Raw genomic sequence first — 18797 nt, forward strand, 5'->3', positions numbered from 1 at the left:
GGAGCTAATGGTTAATTTCAGGAAGGGAAATCCGAGGAACTAGGCACTTCTCTTCAGTGATGGGGTGGTGATGAAGAGTTTGTACACCGTAACTCTGATGATCCGTTCTGGCCCCAGCACATTAAGGAATTCACAAAGAATGCTTATCTCAAAGGTTTTAGATATTTGGCATTGCACTGAATACTCTATCGAACTTCTACAGGTGTACGGTTGACAGTATACTCATTGGTTGCATCGTGTTCTAGTTCGGTAAATCGAATGCTTAAAAATGAAAGAAGCTGCAGAAAGTGATGGGCATTGTCCCATCCATCATGGTTACTGACGCTCCCATCATTGAACATATTGACAGAAAATAATGCCTCAAGAATGCCTAACATCATCAAAGACCACCATCACCCTGGCCATGATATCTTCTCGCTGCTACCATGGGGTAGAAGTACAGGAGCTTGCGACCAGTTCCCTCCAGGTTGAGGAATAGCTTCTTCCTATCAACCATCAGGTATAGAACCACCCTTCACAACCACAACCCTACTTCAGCACCTAACCATTATGGATTTTGCACTACAATGATCAGACAACATACTTTGTTTAAGAAAGAACTGCAGATGCTGGAAAAATCGAAGGTAGACAAAAATGCTGGAGAAACTCAGCGGGATAGGCAGTATCTTTGGAGCAAAGGAATAGGTGACGTTTTGGGTCGAGACCCTTCTTCAGACTGATGTGGAGGTGGGGGGGGGGGGGGAGGGCAGGAAGAAGAAAGGAAGAGGCGGAGGTAGTAGGCTGTGGGAGAGCTGGGAAGGGGATAGAGGAAGAAAGCAAGGACTACCTGAAATTGGCGAAGTCAATGTTCATACCGTTGACCAAGAACCAAGAACCAAGTTGGGGTGTAAACTGCCCAAGCGAAATATGAGGTGCTGCTCCTCCAATTTGTGGTGGGACTCACTCTGGCTATGGAGGAGACCCAGGACAGAAAGACACCAATTTGGTTTTTCGACTATTATGGTTTACTTAGAGTAACCAATTGTTTATTGTATAGTTTAGTTTAGTTTGGTGACACAGCATGGAAACAGGCCCTTTGGCCCACCAAGTCCGTGCCGAACAATGATCACCTGTACACACTAGTTCTATCCTAGACACTCGGGACGATTTATAGAAGGATATAAACCTCCAAACCTGCACATCTTTGGAACGTGGGAAAAAACCAGAGCACCTGGAGAAAGCATACGTGGTCACAAGAAGAACGTACAAAATCCATGCAGACAACATCCGTAGTCAGGATTAAACCCAGTTCTTTGGCACTGTAAGGCAGCAACTATACTGCTGTGTCACTGTGCCTGCCACCCATACAGTATTTATTGGTGTTATTGCATTTAATGTGCCTGTAAAGATGTAGCAAGTAAGATTTTCATTGTTCCAGTTTAGTTCTGGTGCATATGACAAATAAGCATTCCCAGAATATTACCTCTAGAAAATCCAGACCAACCTCTACAGCACAGCCCCATAACCCTCTTCGTCCTTATCAATGCCATTATTACCTAAAAACAATTAAGCTCCCACATGTAAGCCACTGCTTCGCTCCTCTAATAATATCTATACTGTCAGATTGCTTGCCAAGTATCTTGGCCTTGGATGAACTTCAATTCATCCTGTTTACCATAGAAAGAGAGGTCATTATCTTTAGACACCAACTCTTTAACTTGGCTGTTTTCCTATCCCCCTCGAGGGTTGCTATCTCAGGCTGAACCTGACACTTTCTATTTGACCCAGCCTGAGCTTCGCACTCCGCCAACTCTCCTTGGGAATGGTGCCTATTTTCACCATCCAACATCACTCATCTCTGCTCATCCTTGCAGATGGAACCCTTGCCTAACGTGTTTGTTATCTCTGAGCTCAACAACTCCATTCCTCTCCTGGTTGGTATTCCATTCTTTTCCCACTGGGAACCCCAGTTCATCAAAAGCTTTGCTCACTTTGTTCTAATCCACAACAGTCCTACTCATCTCTCGCATCTGTCCCAGCTGGCCTAGAGTGGTTCTTGGTGTAACCTATCCTCATGTTTTACACAATGTCTGTGGTCGGACAAGAAATATTCTTATATGAGAGGATATTAGTTTAACGCCACCAAGTTCGGCACTGATATTGTGAGCCAAACGGCCTGTTCTTCTGCTGTAGTCTTCTATGTTCCATTAAGAAACAGAGATGGCCAGTGAGTTTTCTTACAACAACTCATCTCACTAATAGTGAGTTTAGAATAATCAGTTTAGGGTAAAAATGGAAAGATTCCATAAAAAGAGAAAGGTCAAACTTCTCAATTGAGCAAAACTTAAATGCAACTAATTGCAGATGGGGCTTGGTAAGGGTACACCAGTAAGGGGTTAAGCAGGAAATGATCTGTAGAAAGCAATCAGCAAAGACATAGATCAGCTACAAATGAGGAACACTGCTCTAAAGGGAAATGGTAAAGCAGCCAAAGCTACTGTGTCCCAAATGACAGAAAATATATCTCAAAACGCAGGTCAGAAAAGGGAGGCTCGTAAAAACTGTCAGGAGCATGATTCCGTTATTAATCAGGAAGACTTGGAAAAATACAGGAATGAATTAATAAAAATATGCAGGAGGGGGAAAGATACAATGAGAAAATTATTGCAAATGAAACTATATTGAACCGTAAAACATTTTGGAAACAGACAGAAGTTAGTGCACTTGGTGAAATGTAGACTATTGTGGTCAATCCAGGCTCATGTTTAGATGAGTGTTTAATTTCCACCACAAACAGAATTGGTTATCAACCAGCAAATCTGAAAGGCTTTAAAAAGTATATATTTTCTTTTAAAGAGCAGAGTGCCAAAGAATCATTTTCCTTGATATATCTTGTAACAGCACATTGGTTAATGCCACTTAAAATAGATGTTTCCATATATGAGCATTTCTAATCTGTGTCAATTCTCCACATATGAGTAACCTAATTTTAAAGGATTGAAAATGAATCAAAAAGTAAATAAAACTTTTTTTTCTGGTTAAACTGAGATACCATAGTTAGTTTTGTCATCAGTTAAAATAAATATTTTAATGTTTTTGATGGTAAATATTGATCCCAAAATGCAAACGACATATTTGCGTACAGTTGAATGCAATGAGCAGAAAATCCCTATGGTGACTCATTTATGTATGAAGATTAATTTGCAATTTGAGCTGAATTTGTAATTTGATTGAATTATAACTCGATGACTAACTCAATTGAGCTGTAACTTTGGGCCATAAAGTGCAAAATGTTAGCTATAGAAAATGTCGTGGATTTCCTAAAATTTATCTTCAGAGGCAGAGGACAGTATCCGTTTTAAGAAATCATATGATTTGAAGGGCGGCATAGTGACACCGCCCATAGTGACCAGTGGTAGTGTTGCTGCCTTACATTCCATAGGCCTGGGTTCGATCCTGACTAAGGGGGCTGTCTGTATGGAGTTTGTACATTCTCCTTGTGACCGTGTAGGATTTCTCTGGGTGCTTCTGTTTCCTCCCACACTCTAAAGACATATAAGTTTGTTAGGTTAAGGGGCTTCTGTAAAATTGTAAATTGTCGCTGGTATGTCGGATAGTGTTGGTGCACAAGGTGGTCAGCGCGGAGTTGGTGGGCCAAAGGGCGTTTTACCGCTCTGTACCTCTAAAGTCTAAATTATGAAGGAAGTTGTGAACAGGATCGTGATGGAGATGGTTTATAATGATGACGCCTTTCTGAAAGTCGACAGGTCACTTGTATCAGATGAAATGCATTCTGGATTGCTCAAAGAATCAGGCCCAAATAGCAACAGCCATGGTCACCATGGGTCAGTTGTTTTGTTTCCCTGCAATTGTAGGTTGCTTCTTGCCTGGACATTGGTGTTCATTACACCACAGCTCCGGGCACAGCCTTCAAAGAGCCAGCAGGCGCAGGCAGGTTGAATGGCCTCCTGCTGTGCCGAATAATTCTACATATTTCAACAGTAATAAAAAGGGACAAGTTCTACAACAAGCATCTGAGCACTATTTCTGTTTCCACAGTCTGCAGTTAAATAGTCCATGCCAATATACTGATAGCCTGAATATCAATATTCTCTTGAGAGTTATGCATGTTTTTTACATTCTTTTCCCACTGTTTCAATATGAAGTTGCTAACAAGACTCCAAGACAGCTGGTGGAGGCTTGGCTGTAATTCTTATACTGATCTCCCTTCCTATAGGTTGACCTGGAGAAGTTAGCCTTGGTTAGCTCTCTCTGGCTCTCATGTGGCACAGATGCTGCTGCCTTAAACACCGGTAAAGATATCAACATCAACTAATTGGTTCCCTCCAAAGCGTGAGAGTTGACATGCTCAAGAAAATTGGACCATAAATTTAAAAAATAGGTTCTTACTAAACGGTAAGAAGCTTATTATCATGCTTTAACACTAGTTGGATGGGAGAGTATTTCATACTGAAAGTACCTTTCCACCACATATACTTTCGCTTCTTAAAGCGTCTCCCAATAGACCCATAGGGGAACTGCAGTGACGAGGTGTGAAGAACTTGGTTCTTCCTTGAGTCCAATGCAGCTTCCAATAACCAGGACACGGAATATGATGTTTTCCTTCTGATTCTTTTGCGGATTAAATTAGTCCTTAATATTTCCTCTGGAGCTGTCAGTCTAGACTGTCTGGAACTTTGGATGTCACATCCGACAGGTGTGAGACTAATCACTGACCGGGGTACACCTGCCTCTTTACTTTAATGCTTTAAAATGTTGGCCGTGGCTGAGGAAACACAGAGCCCGTGGGAACTCCAGCTAAATCTACTCAAATAGGAAAGCTGGAATGCCTTAGTGTTGTCATTATAATCTCAATTAAACCTACGGCAGAAAGATGCTGAAGTGATTCTGTGGGCTATTTCTAGGCCTGGAGATTTTTCTCCTCTTCACGAAACCACTGTTCGTCATTATCATGCCACGAAGACAGGCCGGAAACGCACACAGTCTCTTGCCCAGGGTAGGGGAGCTGAAATCCAGAGGACATGGGTTTAAGGTGAGGGGGGGAAGATTTAATAGGAACCTGATGGGTAACTTTATCACACAAAGGGTGGTGGGTGTATGGAACACACTGCCAGAGGAGGTAGTTGAGGCAGGAACTATCGCAACATTTAAGAAACCACATGTACATGGATAGGATAGGTTTAGAGGGACAGTGGCCAAACACAGGCAGGTGGGATGAGTGTAGATGGGGCATGTTGGGCAGTGTGGGCAATTTAGGCTGAAGGGCCCGTTGCCATGATGTATCACTCTATGACTCTGTTGGTAAACATGCATCTGAAGTGGTCGGCTGAGAAGGCATGGGATTGGAATTTTCAATGCCCGTCACTCTATCTGGATTTCAACATTCCCATAAGGTGACAAAATGGCGCTGCTGGTGGAGCTGCTGCCTCACAGCTACAAAGATCTGGGTTCGATCCTGACCTCAGATGCTGTTCATGTGGAGTTTGCACGTTCTCCCTGTAACCATGTAGGTTCTCCTGGGTGCTTTGGATTCCTCCCAAGTCCCAAAGATGTGTGAGTTTGTAGATTAATTGGCCTCTGTAAAATTGTTGCTAATGTGTAGCGAGTGGATGAGATGGTGCAATAACATAGAACTAGTGTTACCGGGTAATTGATGGTTGGCATGGATTCAGTGTGCACAAGGATCTGTTTCCATGCTGTATCTCCAAACTAAAACACACATATGACAGAGTTTTGTTACAGAGTCATGCAGCATAGAAAAAATCCATGTGGCGTCAAGTTGGGAAAAAGCGTCAAGTTGGGAAAAGGAGAAGTACAATGGGATCTGGGGGTCCTTGTTCATCAGTCTATGAAAGTAAGCATGCAGGTACAGCAGGCAGTGAAGAAAGCGAATGGCATGTTGGCCTTTATAACACAAGGAGTCGAGTATAGGAGCAAAGAGGTCCTTCTGCAGTTGTACAGGGCCCTAGTGAGACCACACCTTGAGTATTGTGTGCAGTTTTGGTCCCCTAATTTGAGGAAGGACATTCTTGCAATTGAGGGAGTGCAGCGTAGGTTTACAAGGTTAATTCCCGGGATGGCGGGACTGTCATATGCTGAGAATGGAACGGCTGGGCTTGTACAACCTGGAGTTTAGAAGGATGAGAGGGTACCTTATGAAACATATAAGATTGTTAAGGGTTTGGACACGCTAGAGGCGGGAAACATGTTCCCAATGTTGGTGGAGTCCAGAACCAGGGGCCACAGTTTAAGAATAAGGGGTAAGCCATTTAGGACAGAGATGAGGAAACACGTTTTCTCACAGAGAGTTGTGATGTATATATTTATATCATGGTATATGGACACATTTATCTGTTTTGTAGTAAATGCCTACTATTTTCTGTGTGCTTAAGCAAAGCAAGAATTTCATTGTCCTATACAGGGACACATGACAATAAACTCACTTGAACTTGAACTTGAACTTGAGTCTGTGGAATTTTCTGCCTCAGAGGGCGGTGGAGGCCGGTTCTCTGGATGCTTTCAAGAGAGAGCTAGATAGGGCTCTTAAAGATGGCGGAGTCAGGGGATATGGGGAGAAGGCAGGAACAGGGTATTGATTGGGGATGATCAGCCATGATCACATTGAATGGCGGTGTTGGCTTGAAGGGTCGAATGGCCTACTCCTGCACCTATTGTCTATTGTCCACTGAGTCCACACTGACCATCGACCTACATCTGCACTAATTCCATTTATTTTCCCCATATTCCCTGCAACTGTCCTCTGATTCACTCACCTGCAGACTAGGGGCAATTACAGCATCAAATTAGCCCACTATCCACACGTCTTTGGGATGGGGAGGAAACCGGAGCACCTGGAGGACACCGACAGGAAGAATGTGCAAACTGCACACAAATAGTCCTTGAGGTCAGCAATGGAGCTGGGTCGCTGGAGCTGTGAGGCAGCAGCTCTATCACTGTGCCACTATGTCACCCAACCCAGTAAACCACCCTTGCAGAGTTCAAACTAAAGCAACCTGGGTTACCTTTCCTCTTGTTCACTTTCTGCAGTCAGGGAGCATGTAACTCTACCTGTTGGGTACTTGTTCACACAATCTGGAACAAGGTACCAGGTAGGCGGCAGGAATCAAGTTGAAATAAAAGGGAAGATGTGCAAACTACTTTGTCTAGAAACTGGAGTTCATCCTCTTTCGGTTTAACATGTTTCACGAACCAAAGTCATCCACAAAATTGGCTAAAAATGTGACTGACCATTTTGAATTGATATCTCATTCCGATGTCTTCCATGTTTTCCTTTCCTCGGGCCAATTACTCAGTGCCACTTCATCGCAAAATGATGGCCTATGCTTTCTAATTTACACGTAACAGCTTTTAAGTGTAATTGGAGGATACAAAAATCCACACAAATGGGTCGTTTTAAGGCCATTGACTTCAGACTTAATAGGACCATAATTTACCAGGGAAGATCAATGATACATTGAATTGAAAGATGCAGTGTGGAAACAGGCCCTTCGGCCAACCGAGTCCATGCTGACCATCGATCATCTGTTCACACTCTTTCTGTGTTATCCCACTTACTCATCCACACCTTACACACTAGGGGCAATTAAATATGCAAGCAAATTATTTCATTGTGACTTGTCAAATGTGACAATAAAGTATTCATTCATTCATAGAGACCAACTAACCCACAAACGCACATGCCTTTGGGATTTGGGAGGAAACCAGAGACCTGGAGGAAACCCATGTGGTTACAACTCCACACAGACAATACCCAATGTCAGCATCGAATTCGGGTTTATGGCTCTGTGAGACAGCAGCTCTACCACCTGAGCCACTGTGCCGCTCTAAACTAAATGGTTTGGTTTAGGATTGAAGGTGGTGCATTGCAAAGGAACTTGCCGTGTCAAAGCCAGGCAGCTTTGGTAGGCTCACAGGCCTACTGCTAATGTTAAATCAGGGTTTAAAAGTGTGGCTTCTTGCTGTAGTCATGATCTCCTTCAACCAAGACCACCCAGGCCAATTCCAGTTCAATTAAGTTTTTGATGTCATTCACAACGACAGCAATAAAAGTGAAGTACAAGCAGCAGCGATGGACTGACCTTCACTCCGTGCCGGCCCGGCATCCCTAGATCACCCGGCTCACCCTATTCCACGTCATGGCAAAGAAAAGCAGGAACAGAGGAGGGAATATCAGGAGAAAAGCATTAAAGCAGCTTCTGGACACAGACAGTCAATAAGCCTGGCTAATTATACCTTGATATGTGTAATCTGTGTGCAGCATTCACAATTTCCACAGGCGCATTCTACAGATTAAAACAAGAGGATTTAATTTAATCTATCTCATTTTGATTTCGGATTGGAGAAATGGTATTCATTTAGCTGATGTTGTTGGTGGGGGATTTGCCAACATGTATTGGAGAAGAATTGTAAATAGCTGTAATTGTTTTGTTTTAATTCCATGATCAACAAACTGCAAAGTATAAACACAACAACCTGAGAGGCACTTTTAGTATCCTGTAGGCCTGCCTGACATTCTAGTGAGATATTTAAGAAGGAACTGCAGATGCTGGAAAATCGAAGGTAGACAAAAATGCTGGAGAAACTCAGCGGGTGAGGCAGCATCTATGGAGCGAAGGAAATAGGCAACGTTTCGGGCCGAAACCCTTCTTCAGAAGTGTGAGTTTCTCCAGCATTTTTGTCTACCTTCTGGTGAGATACACTGGGTTCCAGTCTCTCTGGGGTTACAGTGGGAAACAGACGGTCTAAACAGGTGAAATGAGTTACAGGGATATCCTCCCACACTCAGGGGATAAAGTGGGGAACAAATGACCCCCCACCCTCGGGTTACAGTGAGGTCCAGACAGACCCAATTCCTCCCGGCGGATAAAGTGGGGGAATGGATAGTCTAACCCCTAACTCAGTGTTATAGTGAGTTACAGACAAACTTGCCCCAACCCTGAAGTTACAGTGAGGACCAACCAGCTCCAACCCATCCCAAGGCTCTAGTGATACGCAACCTAAACCTATCATCCCTTCCTGGGGTTAGAGTAAGGAGAGTCAGTCACTGTCCCTTTGGCAGGCATTGGGGAGGGGGGGAGGGGAATGTGGGGAAGGGCTGCGGTGACGAACACCAACTATTTTGCCTCCCCCTTTCTGTGCTCTGGCATAACAGTGAGGTACTACCAACTGCTTTGCTCCCATCCCACCCCACTACCATTAGCCCAGTACAAGTGGTATTCTTGGGATTGGTGAAGTTGAGGTGTTAATAGTCTCTCCACCACCCAAAACCCTGCCTCTCACTGCAATCCTGGTGTTTGCACTTCTGCAACTATCTAACCCAAGTTAATTCTGCTCCAGGAATCTGAAGTATTACTTCAGTCCAATTGCCTCATTACTGAGCATCCATTCCTCTAAGCTACTTGATTCTTGATGGTCAAGTGGATGACAGCTGATCAGGTCATAATGTGCAAGACTGAGGAATAAGATGACACTTCATGTGGTCCAAAACATGAAAGGGACAGGCCAGGTGATGAGATCACAGCTCCCTGCCCCATGTCCCAGGTATGCTTACAAATTATTACAATCTATTGGAAAATTTGACGATATTACATAATGTGAAACAACACACATGTGAAACTCAAAGAGTGGCCTCAAAGAGATAGTCACAAAATGCTGGAGTAACTTAGCAGGACAGGCAGCATCACTGGAGTGAATGCATCCAGAGATGCTGCCTGTCCTGCTGAGTTACTCCAGCGTTTTGTGTTTATCTTCATACACATGGCCTCAAAGAGAGATCACTTTCCATAAATAGCTATTTTCTGAGCATCCCATTGGCATATTAAACAGGTGGCAAAATTATGGGGGAATGATCCATTTCCTTAACTTGGAAGGCCTGCTTCTTGCGATCATGAAAAACCAGGCGATCTATTCATTCAACAGCACAGCGAGGCAATTTGCACCAAAAACTGTGCAGGCCTGAAATTTAAATCGAGTACAAGTTGCTCCATCCAGACAGTAGTGCCATCAAACTACGTCCAAAGAAACAGAGGCAAGGTGGTCAATAGTCTCCTGTGGTAGTTTAACAGTGGAAGCAGTGTCGAGAATGAACACCCAGTAAACCTTGCTGTACACTGGACAAAAAGCAACAACACATTTTCTGTGCAGGACTAATGTTGGAGCCCAAGAAGTTATGTGATTTAAGGCAAGAGAGTTAATTAGAGCTTTGTACACTGTATGAATGTGAGCAAATGTTTCCTGGTTAGAAAACTCAGCTGACCTTGGGGCCTGAAGATCCAGACAGGCCGATTTCACCTCTTCCAGGTGGCCCTCCATCTCCTTTCTCTCCCTGTTTATCACAACATAAAACATGCAGAGTTACAGATATGCATGCTCCAATTTCCTTCAACAATTATATTGCAAATTCCTGACCTTCTAACTTTGCCTCTGGGAACTAAATTCAGGTTTTACTGCACCTCCGGTCAGCATATGTTGCACCCAATCAAAGGCATCTGATGGTAAATTCACTAAAAGGATTTTGCTTGTGTACATTGGGCACGAACCTGGCATTTTTAGGCACTGGGCACAATTGACTTGATTGACTGAACACAAAAGTAGCTTCTTCTGAAACTAATTTATATTGCACAGAATTATACACATCTTTACTTTAAACAAAAATGCAAATCTTTTCTTTCCCTTGCCTCCTCCCCTCCCCAGTGAAATGGGCAAGGTGCCATTAGTCAGTGGACCCCTCAATAAACCCAAGACCAGTATGCTCAGACATTTTGAACACGATATGTTGACCTCACCTTTGTTCCTGGTAACCCAGGCAACCCGGGTTCTCCCTGAGGACCCCAAAAGCCTGGCTCCCCCTAAAATACAAAGAGCAGAGTTAACAATACATTCAAACTTCAATGTGGATTTAAACTTTTAGCTTGGCAAAAAGAAAACTGTGATTTTAAATTAAGTAGCCATCCAAGTAGTTAATGGACTAAAGGTTTGGTGATTAATGGTAAGTGAATGCACCACGTATGTGCAAAAACTGCATTATAAAGAACTACTTCCACTTCAAATAGATGCGTGTTATGACCACAGCCAACCTCAAACAGCCGTGAAATCTGAAGCATACAGTGCGCAGCAAAGAGAGGGAGAGATTGCAGTCTCATCACCAAGCTAGCACCAGGGCACAAGCATCTGAGCAATTGATGTGTGAATCTTACAAGACTACAGAACAAGAACTGGGATGAGGAATTCGGTTGGAGAGCTGTTTTTGACCAGGATGTCATAGAATTCCAGCTTTTCCAGTGAAGCAGCTTCAGGTTGGAACCAGCATGTCTCCCAAGGCAGAGGACATGAGAAGAGTCAGAGCACTTTATTCCTTTATTTAGTTTAGTTTATAGATACAGAGTAGAAAAAGGCCCACCGAGTCCAGGCCAACCAACAATCACATATGTTAGTTCTATTCTACACACCAGGGGCAATTTACCAAGGCTAATTAACCTACACACTTGTATGTCTTTGGAGTGTGGGAGGAAACCGGAGCACCCGGAGAAAACCCACGCGGTCACAGGGAGAATGCACAAACTCCATACACCCTTAGTCAGGATTGAATCTGGGTCTCTGGCGCTATAAGGCAGCAACTCTACTGCTGTGCCACTGTGCCGTCCTGTTGTGCCACTGTGCTGCCTGTATTATTACAGCCAATGCTTGGATAAGACTCTCTTAGGAGACACAGGCATTGCAGATGTTGGAATCTTGAGTAAACCACAAAGTGCTGAAGTAACTCAGCTGGTCAAGCCGTCATCCATGTCCTCCACTGATGCTGCCTGACTCGCTGAGTTACTCCAGCACTTTGTGTTTTACTTATGACTCTGAAGCACTGTGCTCTTTGTGACCTCAGACCTGCAGAAAGTGCTTGAGAGCCAGCATCCAGCTCCGAGACAGGCACTGCCAACTCAACTTTCACTACAGTTGCAAGGGGCAATGCTGTGTCACATCAGAAAGGGGAGGCAGAGGGAAGGTCGGGGGAGGGGAAGGGAGCGTTGCGGAGGTGGAAGTAGCTGGATAGTGTTGGTCTATTGCGACGTCATCAGTGGGAGGCTAGAGCATAGGTCAAATGTCCAAGTTCCTCAGTCAGGAATGAATGAGAGCTCTTGAAAAGTACCCTAAGTTGAAATTAGACCTTGTATGGCCTTTCACATACTCCCAGTTGCAGCTTTTTTTCTGGCCATAGGCAGTGCCATGCTGACAATGTAGTGGCAGGATCTCTATGTTTGGCAGGCTGTGCCTCTGCCTGCAGGCTTGACAGGCCTGGGATTTATTTAGCCTGACGGTCACTGCCAATCAGGGTAACAGTGACCAGTTCAGTTCCAGTTTCCTGTGGCTATCGAAGGACATGCTTGAAATATGGGATCAGACTCCATGCCGGAACTGATCCTTTTAATAATAATAATAATGGATGGGATTTATATAGCGCCTTTCTAATACTCAAGGCGCTTTACATCGCATTATTCATTCACTCCTCAGTCACACTCGGTGGTGGTAAGCTACTTCTGTAGCCACAGCTGCCCAGGGGCAGACTGACGGAAGCGTGGCTGCCAATCTGCGCCTACGGCCCCTCCGACCACCACCAATCACTCACACACATTCACACACATTCACACACAGGCAAAGGTGGGTGAAGTGTCTTGCCCAAGGACACAACGACAGTATGCACTCCAAGCGGGATTCGAACCGGCTACCTTCCGGTTGCCAGCCGAACACTTAGCCCATTGTGCCATCTGTGGTCCCTTTTGTGATCAATTGATCCAAATGAAAAGAAACACCCCCCCAAAAAAGTCGATTTGACTGAAGAGCTGCTTAAATAAATATTCATTTGCTGTCATCATTTGGAAAATTTCTTACTTTTTATGTAATTCTGAAAATATTTTTCCTAGTGCATCGGTAAACTTTAGTTCAACATTGGCTTCTGTGTTTGCTCTTCCAGACTTGGTGCTAAAGCTGTATTGATGCAACTGCATGGCTCTGGTATGTCAGGAGACAGCACATCCTTCAATGCACACTTTGGGTTTATTCTCAAGCAGACAAACTTCTGTTCAATCCAGATGTGTACAAACTAAACTGCAAATGAAAACTCCACCATGGGTTCTCCTTTTACTTCCAAGTTCTTCACAAAATATCCCTAACAGCTCGTACCAATAAATGAAAGCTGCAACAGCTGCTGCGATAAGTACCATCCAATTCAAAAATTAATGCCATTATGTCTGTCCCATCCCTTTTGTTCTCCTTCAGGATGAGACTGATATTTCACGTAAGGGGATGCACAAATGACTACTAACATGGGAAGCTTGAGATGCATTTGAGATGTTGAGAAAAAGTCATTGAATTACATACTGTGCAGATGAAAAAAGAGTAATTTGTCGCAAGCAGTGAGAGGTGCAAATAGTAGTTCTGCACCCAAAGATTTTCTCCATTTGCTAACTGCCAAAGTTTTCAACACATTATTGGATTATTTTTTCCATCAAGATCGCTGTTTGTATCAATTAGTTCATAGATAGGAGCTGAGGTAATATTTTGCACAAGGTAAAAGTCCAGCTCAAGCTGGGTGAAGTCACTTAGTGTCTCATCTTGTTTCCACTGATCACGTAACTGTGGAGTTTTTTGAAAACCAGGTGGTTGCTCAGCACAAAAAAACACTGTGTCCTCGTTAACCTTTTACTTTTATCAGCCCTGCGCTTTCATGCATTGTATATCTTATTTACCCGCATGTTCGTCCCCCTGCGGCCTATTCGTGCTGCATTCATTATTGAGTAGAAACAATGTAAATGCTACACTGGTACCCTGTTGAATGCAACTTAATTGGAGTCCTGATATGTTAATAAACACTTGACTTCCAACAGTTGATCAGGAAAGACATTAACAATCACCATGTCATAACAGGAGAAACTGCAATTGATTCTTAGATACCTTACATTTGAACAGGGAGTGGCATTAATAAGCCAAAGGCAACATTGATTCCGTTAATGAAAAATACTGCTAAGGACAAATACCAATGAATAATAAATTACTAATTTCACCGTTCACTACATCACGTTTGGCCAACTGAGGCCCTATTTGTCTCACCCGTCTACTCTTTCCACACCACCCAGTAAATGATTTTCCCCTTTCAAATATTTATCCAGTTTGGTTTTGAAAGTTACTGCTGAATCTTCTTCCACCACTTTCTGAAAGACAAACTAACTCAAAAAATTCCTTGCTGCGGCAAATGATTTTATATAACTGATTAGCTCTATCACTGTGCATTAGCAGCATGGTCCGAAGATCTTTTGGAATGACATTGATCTGCTTTGTAAGCTCCTGAACACTGTCGTTCAGGCTGTTACACTAAAGGGGCTGTCTCACTGCGGCGACCTAATTAGCGAGTTTAGAAGAGTTTAGGAGAGTTTGTAAAAATGTCATGTTGAAGACCTCCTTCGACTATGTAGACCTCCTTCGACCTCCTTCGATCTCCTTCGGCTATGTTGAAGACTAGCTTCAACTAGCTTCGGGAAAATTGGTTCCGAATAGTGGAGAGTGAAGACGACATCCTTCGATCTCCTTCGACCTCCCTTCGACCTCTCTTTGACTATGTTGCAGACTATCTACGACTACCTTCGACTACCCTTGATTACCTACGAATAACATGCCGACCTAGAAGAATTAGAATTAGAATTACCTTTATTGTCCTACTTCGACTAAACCTATGAGTAAAAAAAGGATTAGGTCGCCGCAGTGGGACAGCCCCTTAACTGGCTCAAAAACAGAGGATAAAATGCAGCATCTACCAGAAAGTGGTATGGCTAGTCCTTAGAATATAGGTCTGTCCCACTGGCCAACATTACACTGAGGCATTTGTGCATGTGCTTGCGCCACACATGCACACACAATCACAAATGCATGCTCGCACAAATACACACACAGATACACTCACACTACATACATAAACAAATGTACTGATACTCATGCATAAGGTGTGAGAAGTGTGTACAGCTTTATTCTCTAGCTTATGATTAATCTACAGTGGACGAATGCAGCTAGTGTATAAAATTATATATTCACAAGCACTTGCGTAAACAACGAGTTCTGCATAATTGCATGCTGTGTTTTATATTAGTTTCACTTGTGCCACCCCCAGGAGGGCTACTGCCAGCTGGAAGCATTTGTTTTATTTTTGTGAGTAATCCTAGACCTGCCATTGCATGCAGCCAGGGTAATCTTCACAGGGTTTTGTCTGCATTCAGAGAGCCCAAATTCTGGTGGATGTTGCAAGATCCGTGCACTGGCAACGACACATGCAAAGCTTGCAAATCCAGGAGGAAAACATAAGAAAATATGAAACAGCAGCAGCAGTTGGCCATATGGTGCTCAATATTTATCCCACCATTCAATGAGATCATGGCTGATCTGAATGGTGGTCTGAGCTGTGTTTTCCTGTCTATGCCCCATAAACCTCAATTTCCCTCTGGTCCAAAAATCTATACATCTAAGTCTTGAATATACCGGAAATCTTAGCTGGGGTAAAAAAAAAATCCAATGATTCACAACCTCTGAGAGAAGAAATTTCTCCCAAGCTATTCTTAAACAGGTGATTTTATAACACTGGCATTACACACTCCCCTTCCCTCCCAATAGTTCTTGGTTTTCCCCATCAGAGTAAACACTCTCACATCATCTAACATGATCGTCTCTCATTCTTCTAAACCTCAGAGCACATGGGTCCAATCCACTCAGCAGTAACAGGCAAATGACGAGTTCTGCACAATTCTGCTGAATGGAAATCAATGAAGAGAACTGATTCTTACAAACACCTCCTTGGCATATTTAATTAGGCGTCCTATCTATAATAGGACCATTGAGTGATTAGAAGAATGAAGTCCAAGTGAAACAGTTTTAATTGCATGACTAAACCACAGTGCCAAATTTTGAAATATTTCAAAGAAGGGAACATTCACTTTCAATTTTGAAAAGTACAATGTGAAATGCTTTGCATGAGTAACTTCTAATAATATAATTTAAAGTTCTGCTATTTCCGTAAACAGTCAGTAGTACAACTTCAGATCTCTGCATAGTTCTAATTTTGAATCAGCTCCTTTGCTCTATCACTGGCAACAGATTGCAGAGGGTTTGTTATAAAAGTCTACTTACACTCACTTCTCAGCTTGCACACTAAGAAAAACTTTTTTTGAGCTAGGACTTGCAAGTCAGAAAAAAAAGTTGGAGCCTGAGAAGTGCAGTGAGGAGGCGAATAGAATCAGAATGAGGAAGAGAGAGAGAGAGTAAGGGATTGGGACAGGAAGAGAGGTGGAGAGGGGGAGATGGGGAGAGGAAGAGAGGTAGAGAGGGGGAGATGGGGAGAGAGGAAAAGGGGGAGAGAGGAAGAGGGGGAGAGAGAGAGCGAGAGAGCATAGTCATTCTCTCTCTCTTGCACCCTTACACTCCCTCACCCCTTCCCTTTTCCCTTCTCTCTCTTTAACACACTCTCATTGCTTCCTCTGTCCCATTCTAACTTCCCTCTCACACTCCTACACACTCTCCCCTCCCTCTTCCCCAACAGTCTCCTCCTTCCCACTCCAGATTCTCACCTTCCTCTTCTACAGCTGTTTTTCTTCTGCCTTGCTCCCTCCACCACACCTCCACCTCCCACCAGTCGGTCCCTCTCACAGGTGCCTCAGTTACTTTCAGTCAGTCATGTTCCTTATCTACAGTCGTAGAGCTTGGAGCTGGAGGGCAGAGATGCACAGACAGTGGGGCAGGAAGGAGGAGACAGGGTCAGAGATCTGAGATCAGCACGAAGAAATGAAGATTATGCTACATGTGGTGATCCAGGGATCTAACATTTTATGGGATGGACGAGGAGCAGAATAGGGAATTGATGGCGGAGCCCGATGTGGATGAGGTTGAGAAGTCCTGGCCCAACATTCTAGGACAGGGTGGGGGGGGGGGGGGTCACAGTTCAGACCCAACACAATGGTGCTCACAGACTGGGTCTGACTTGAGGTGAAGTGGCTGCACTGAACCCCAATTGCGAAACTCTAAGATTGTGTGCCAGGATTGATGTGGCCAACGGAAGTTATGGCTGAATTTACCTGCACATTAATTGTGCAAATTAAATTGATGTTCTTTTAGGAAGGAAATTATGAGACATTTCTTCAATCAGAGGGTGGAGAATCTGTGGAATTCTTTGCCACAGAAGGCTGTGGAGGCCAGCAGTGGATATTTTTAAGGCAGAGATAGATAGATTGTTGATTAGTACAGGTGTCAGAGATTGTGGGGAGAAGGCAGGAGAACAGGGTTGGGAGGGAGAGATGGATCAGCCATGATAGAATGGAGTAGACTTGATGGGCTGAATGGCTTCATTCTACTCCCAATCTTATGCCCTAATGACCAAATCAACTTAAAATACAGAGCCCTAATAGATACAAACGGAATGTTTACCATTAATTCAATGGTCCAACAGGAGGTAGTGCTGGAGGAGGTATTTGAGGCAGGTACTATCGCAACATGTATGAAACATTTAGACAGGTCCACGGATAGCCTAGGTTTAGAGGGGTAAGGGCCAAATGCAGGCAGGTTGAACAAGTATAGATGGGGCATGTTGGTCGGCGTGGGCAAGTTGGGATGGAGGGGCTGTTTCCACACTGTATGAGTATAAACGTTACGATAATAAATGATGAAATAGTTTGTTTGCGGAGAGTTAAGGTGTTACTTCAGTCCCCCTTTGTCACTTCAGGCTTTAGCAACACTGCAGCATTACTATAGTTGTCCCATCATGGTTAATTCAACAACAGCTCACAGTTCCAGCCAGGATTACGGAATAATAATCAAGGATAGAAAGCAAGGTCACTTTTCTAAACTGGCTAAAATTTTAAGGATGCCCGCAAAAGGCACAATCTCCTCCCCTTCAAGGTTTGCTTGAGCAACTGAATGATGAACATCCACAGGCACAGGATGAGGAACTGCTCCTTCAATGGTCTCCAATCTGAGTCAACACAATAATCATTGACACCAAAATCATTCTGAAAAACAACTGTGATGAAGACTGAAGATAGACACAAAGTGCTGGAGTTAAGGGCCTGTCCCACTTACGTGTCCTTGGCACGCAAATTACGCGACCTCGTGGTCGCATTGAGCTGTGTCGATCCCACGAATGTCGGGCGCGATTTCATGCGTACGCACAGTTGTCTGGAGCGCGTGACGTCATGTGAAGAAGGACACAAAGCCGGAGTAAAGGGCCTGTCCCACTTACGTGTCCTTGGCATGCAAATTACATGACCTCGTGGTCACGTTGAGGCGCACAGGCATCGTATGGCCGCGCGGGGCCGGTCCCACTTAGAAGGGGTATGTAATTGTGCGCGACTTCGCGTGGGGCTCCGAAATTTTTGTAGTGAACGAAATCCTCCCGCGCCAACGGCCTGTCGCGGAACTGACGGCCAAAGTGGGACAAGTCCAAGACCCTGGCGTGACGCAACGTCCTCACCTTCAACAGCAGCAGAAGCAGGCAAACGATCGCCGAGCTCGGCCTGGGGCTCACGGCCGTTGCGGTCCGGATCCGCCCCCACTTCTACTCCCAGAGCGAGGCCAAGAAAATTGAAGATGGACACAAAGCTGGAGTAACTCAGCGGGACCGGCAGCATCTCTGGAGAGAAGCAATGGGTGACGTTTCGTGTTGAGACTCTTCTTCAGTCTGAAAAGAAGGGTCTTGACCTGAAACGTCACCCATTGCTTCTCTCCAGAGATGCTGCCGGTCCCGCTCAGTTACTCCA

General features: G+C 44.2%; 1 protein-coding gene across 18 annotated transcripts in view; it reads right to left on the reverse strand.

Moving 5' to 3' along the window:
- Positions 1-18797, reverse strand: part of col25a1 (collagen type XXV alpha 1 chain) — a 654016-nt gene that overhangs the window by 70802 nt on the left and 564417 nt on the right. For 17 of the 18 annotated variants that reach the window (XM_033025353.1, XM_033025321.1, XM_033025361.1 and 14 more), the window contains 3 exons: positions 10806-10868; positions 10277-10345; positions 8100-8144 (listed from right to left, as the gene is read on the reverse strand). In XM_033025353.1, coding sequence (XP_032881244.1) covers positions 8100-8144; positions 10277-10345; positions 10806-10868 — 177 coding nt within the window. The remainder of the gene's footprint in view (positions 1-8099; positions 8145-10276; positions 10346-10805; positions 10869-18797) is intronic. The other variant, XM_033025377.1, reaches the window with a different exon arrangement.

The sequence above is a fragment of the Amblyraja radiata genome, chromosome 1, assembly GCF_010909765.2.
Source record: "Amblyraja radiata isolate CabotCenter1 chromosome 1, sAmbRad1.1.pri, whole genome shotgun sequence".
NCBI lineage: Eukaryota > Metazoa > Chordata > Chondrichthyes > Rajiformes > Rajidae > Amblyraja > Amblyraja radiata.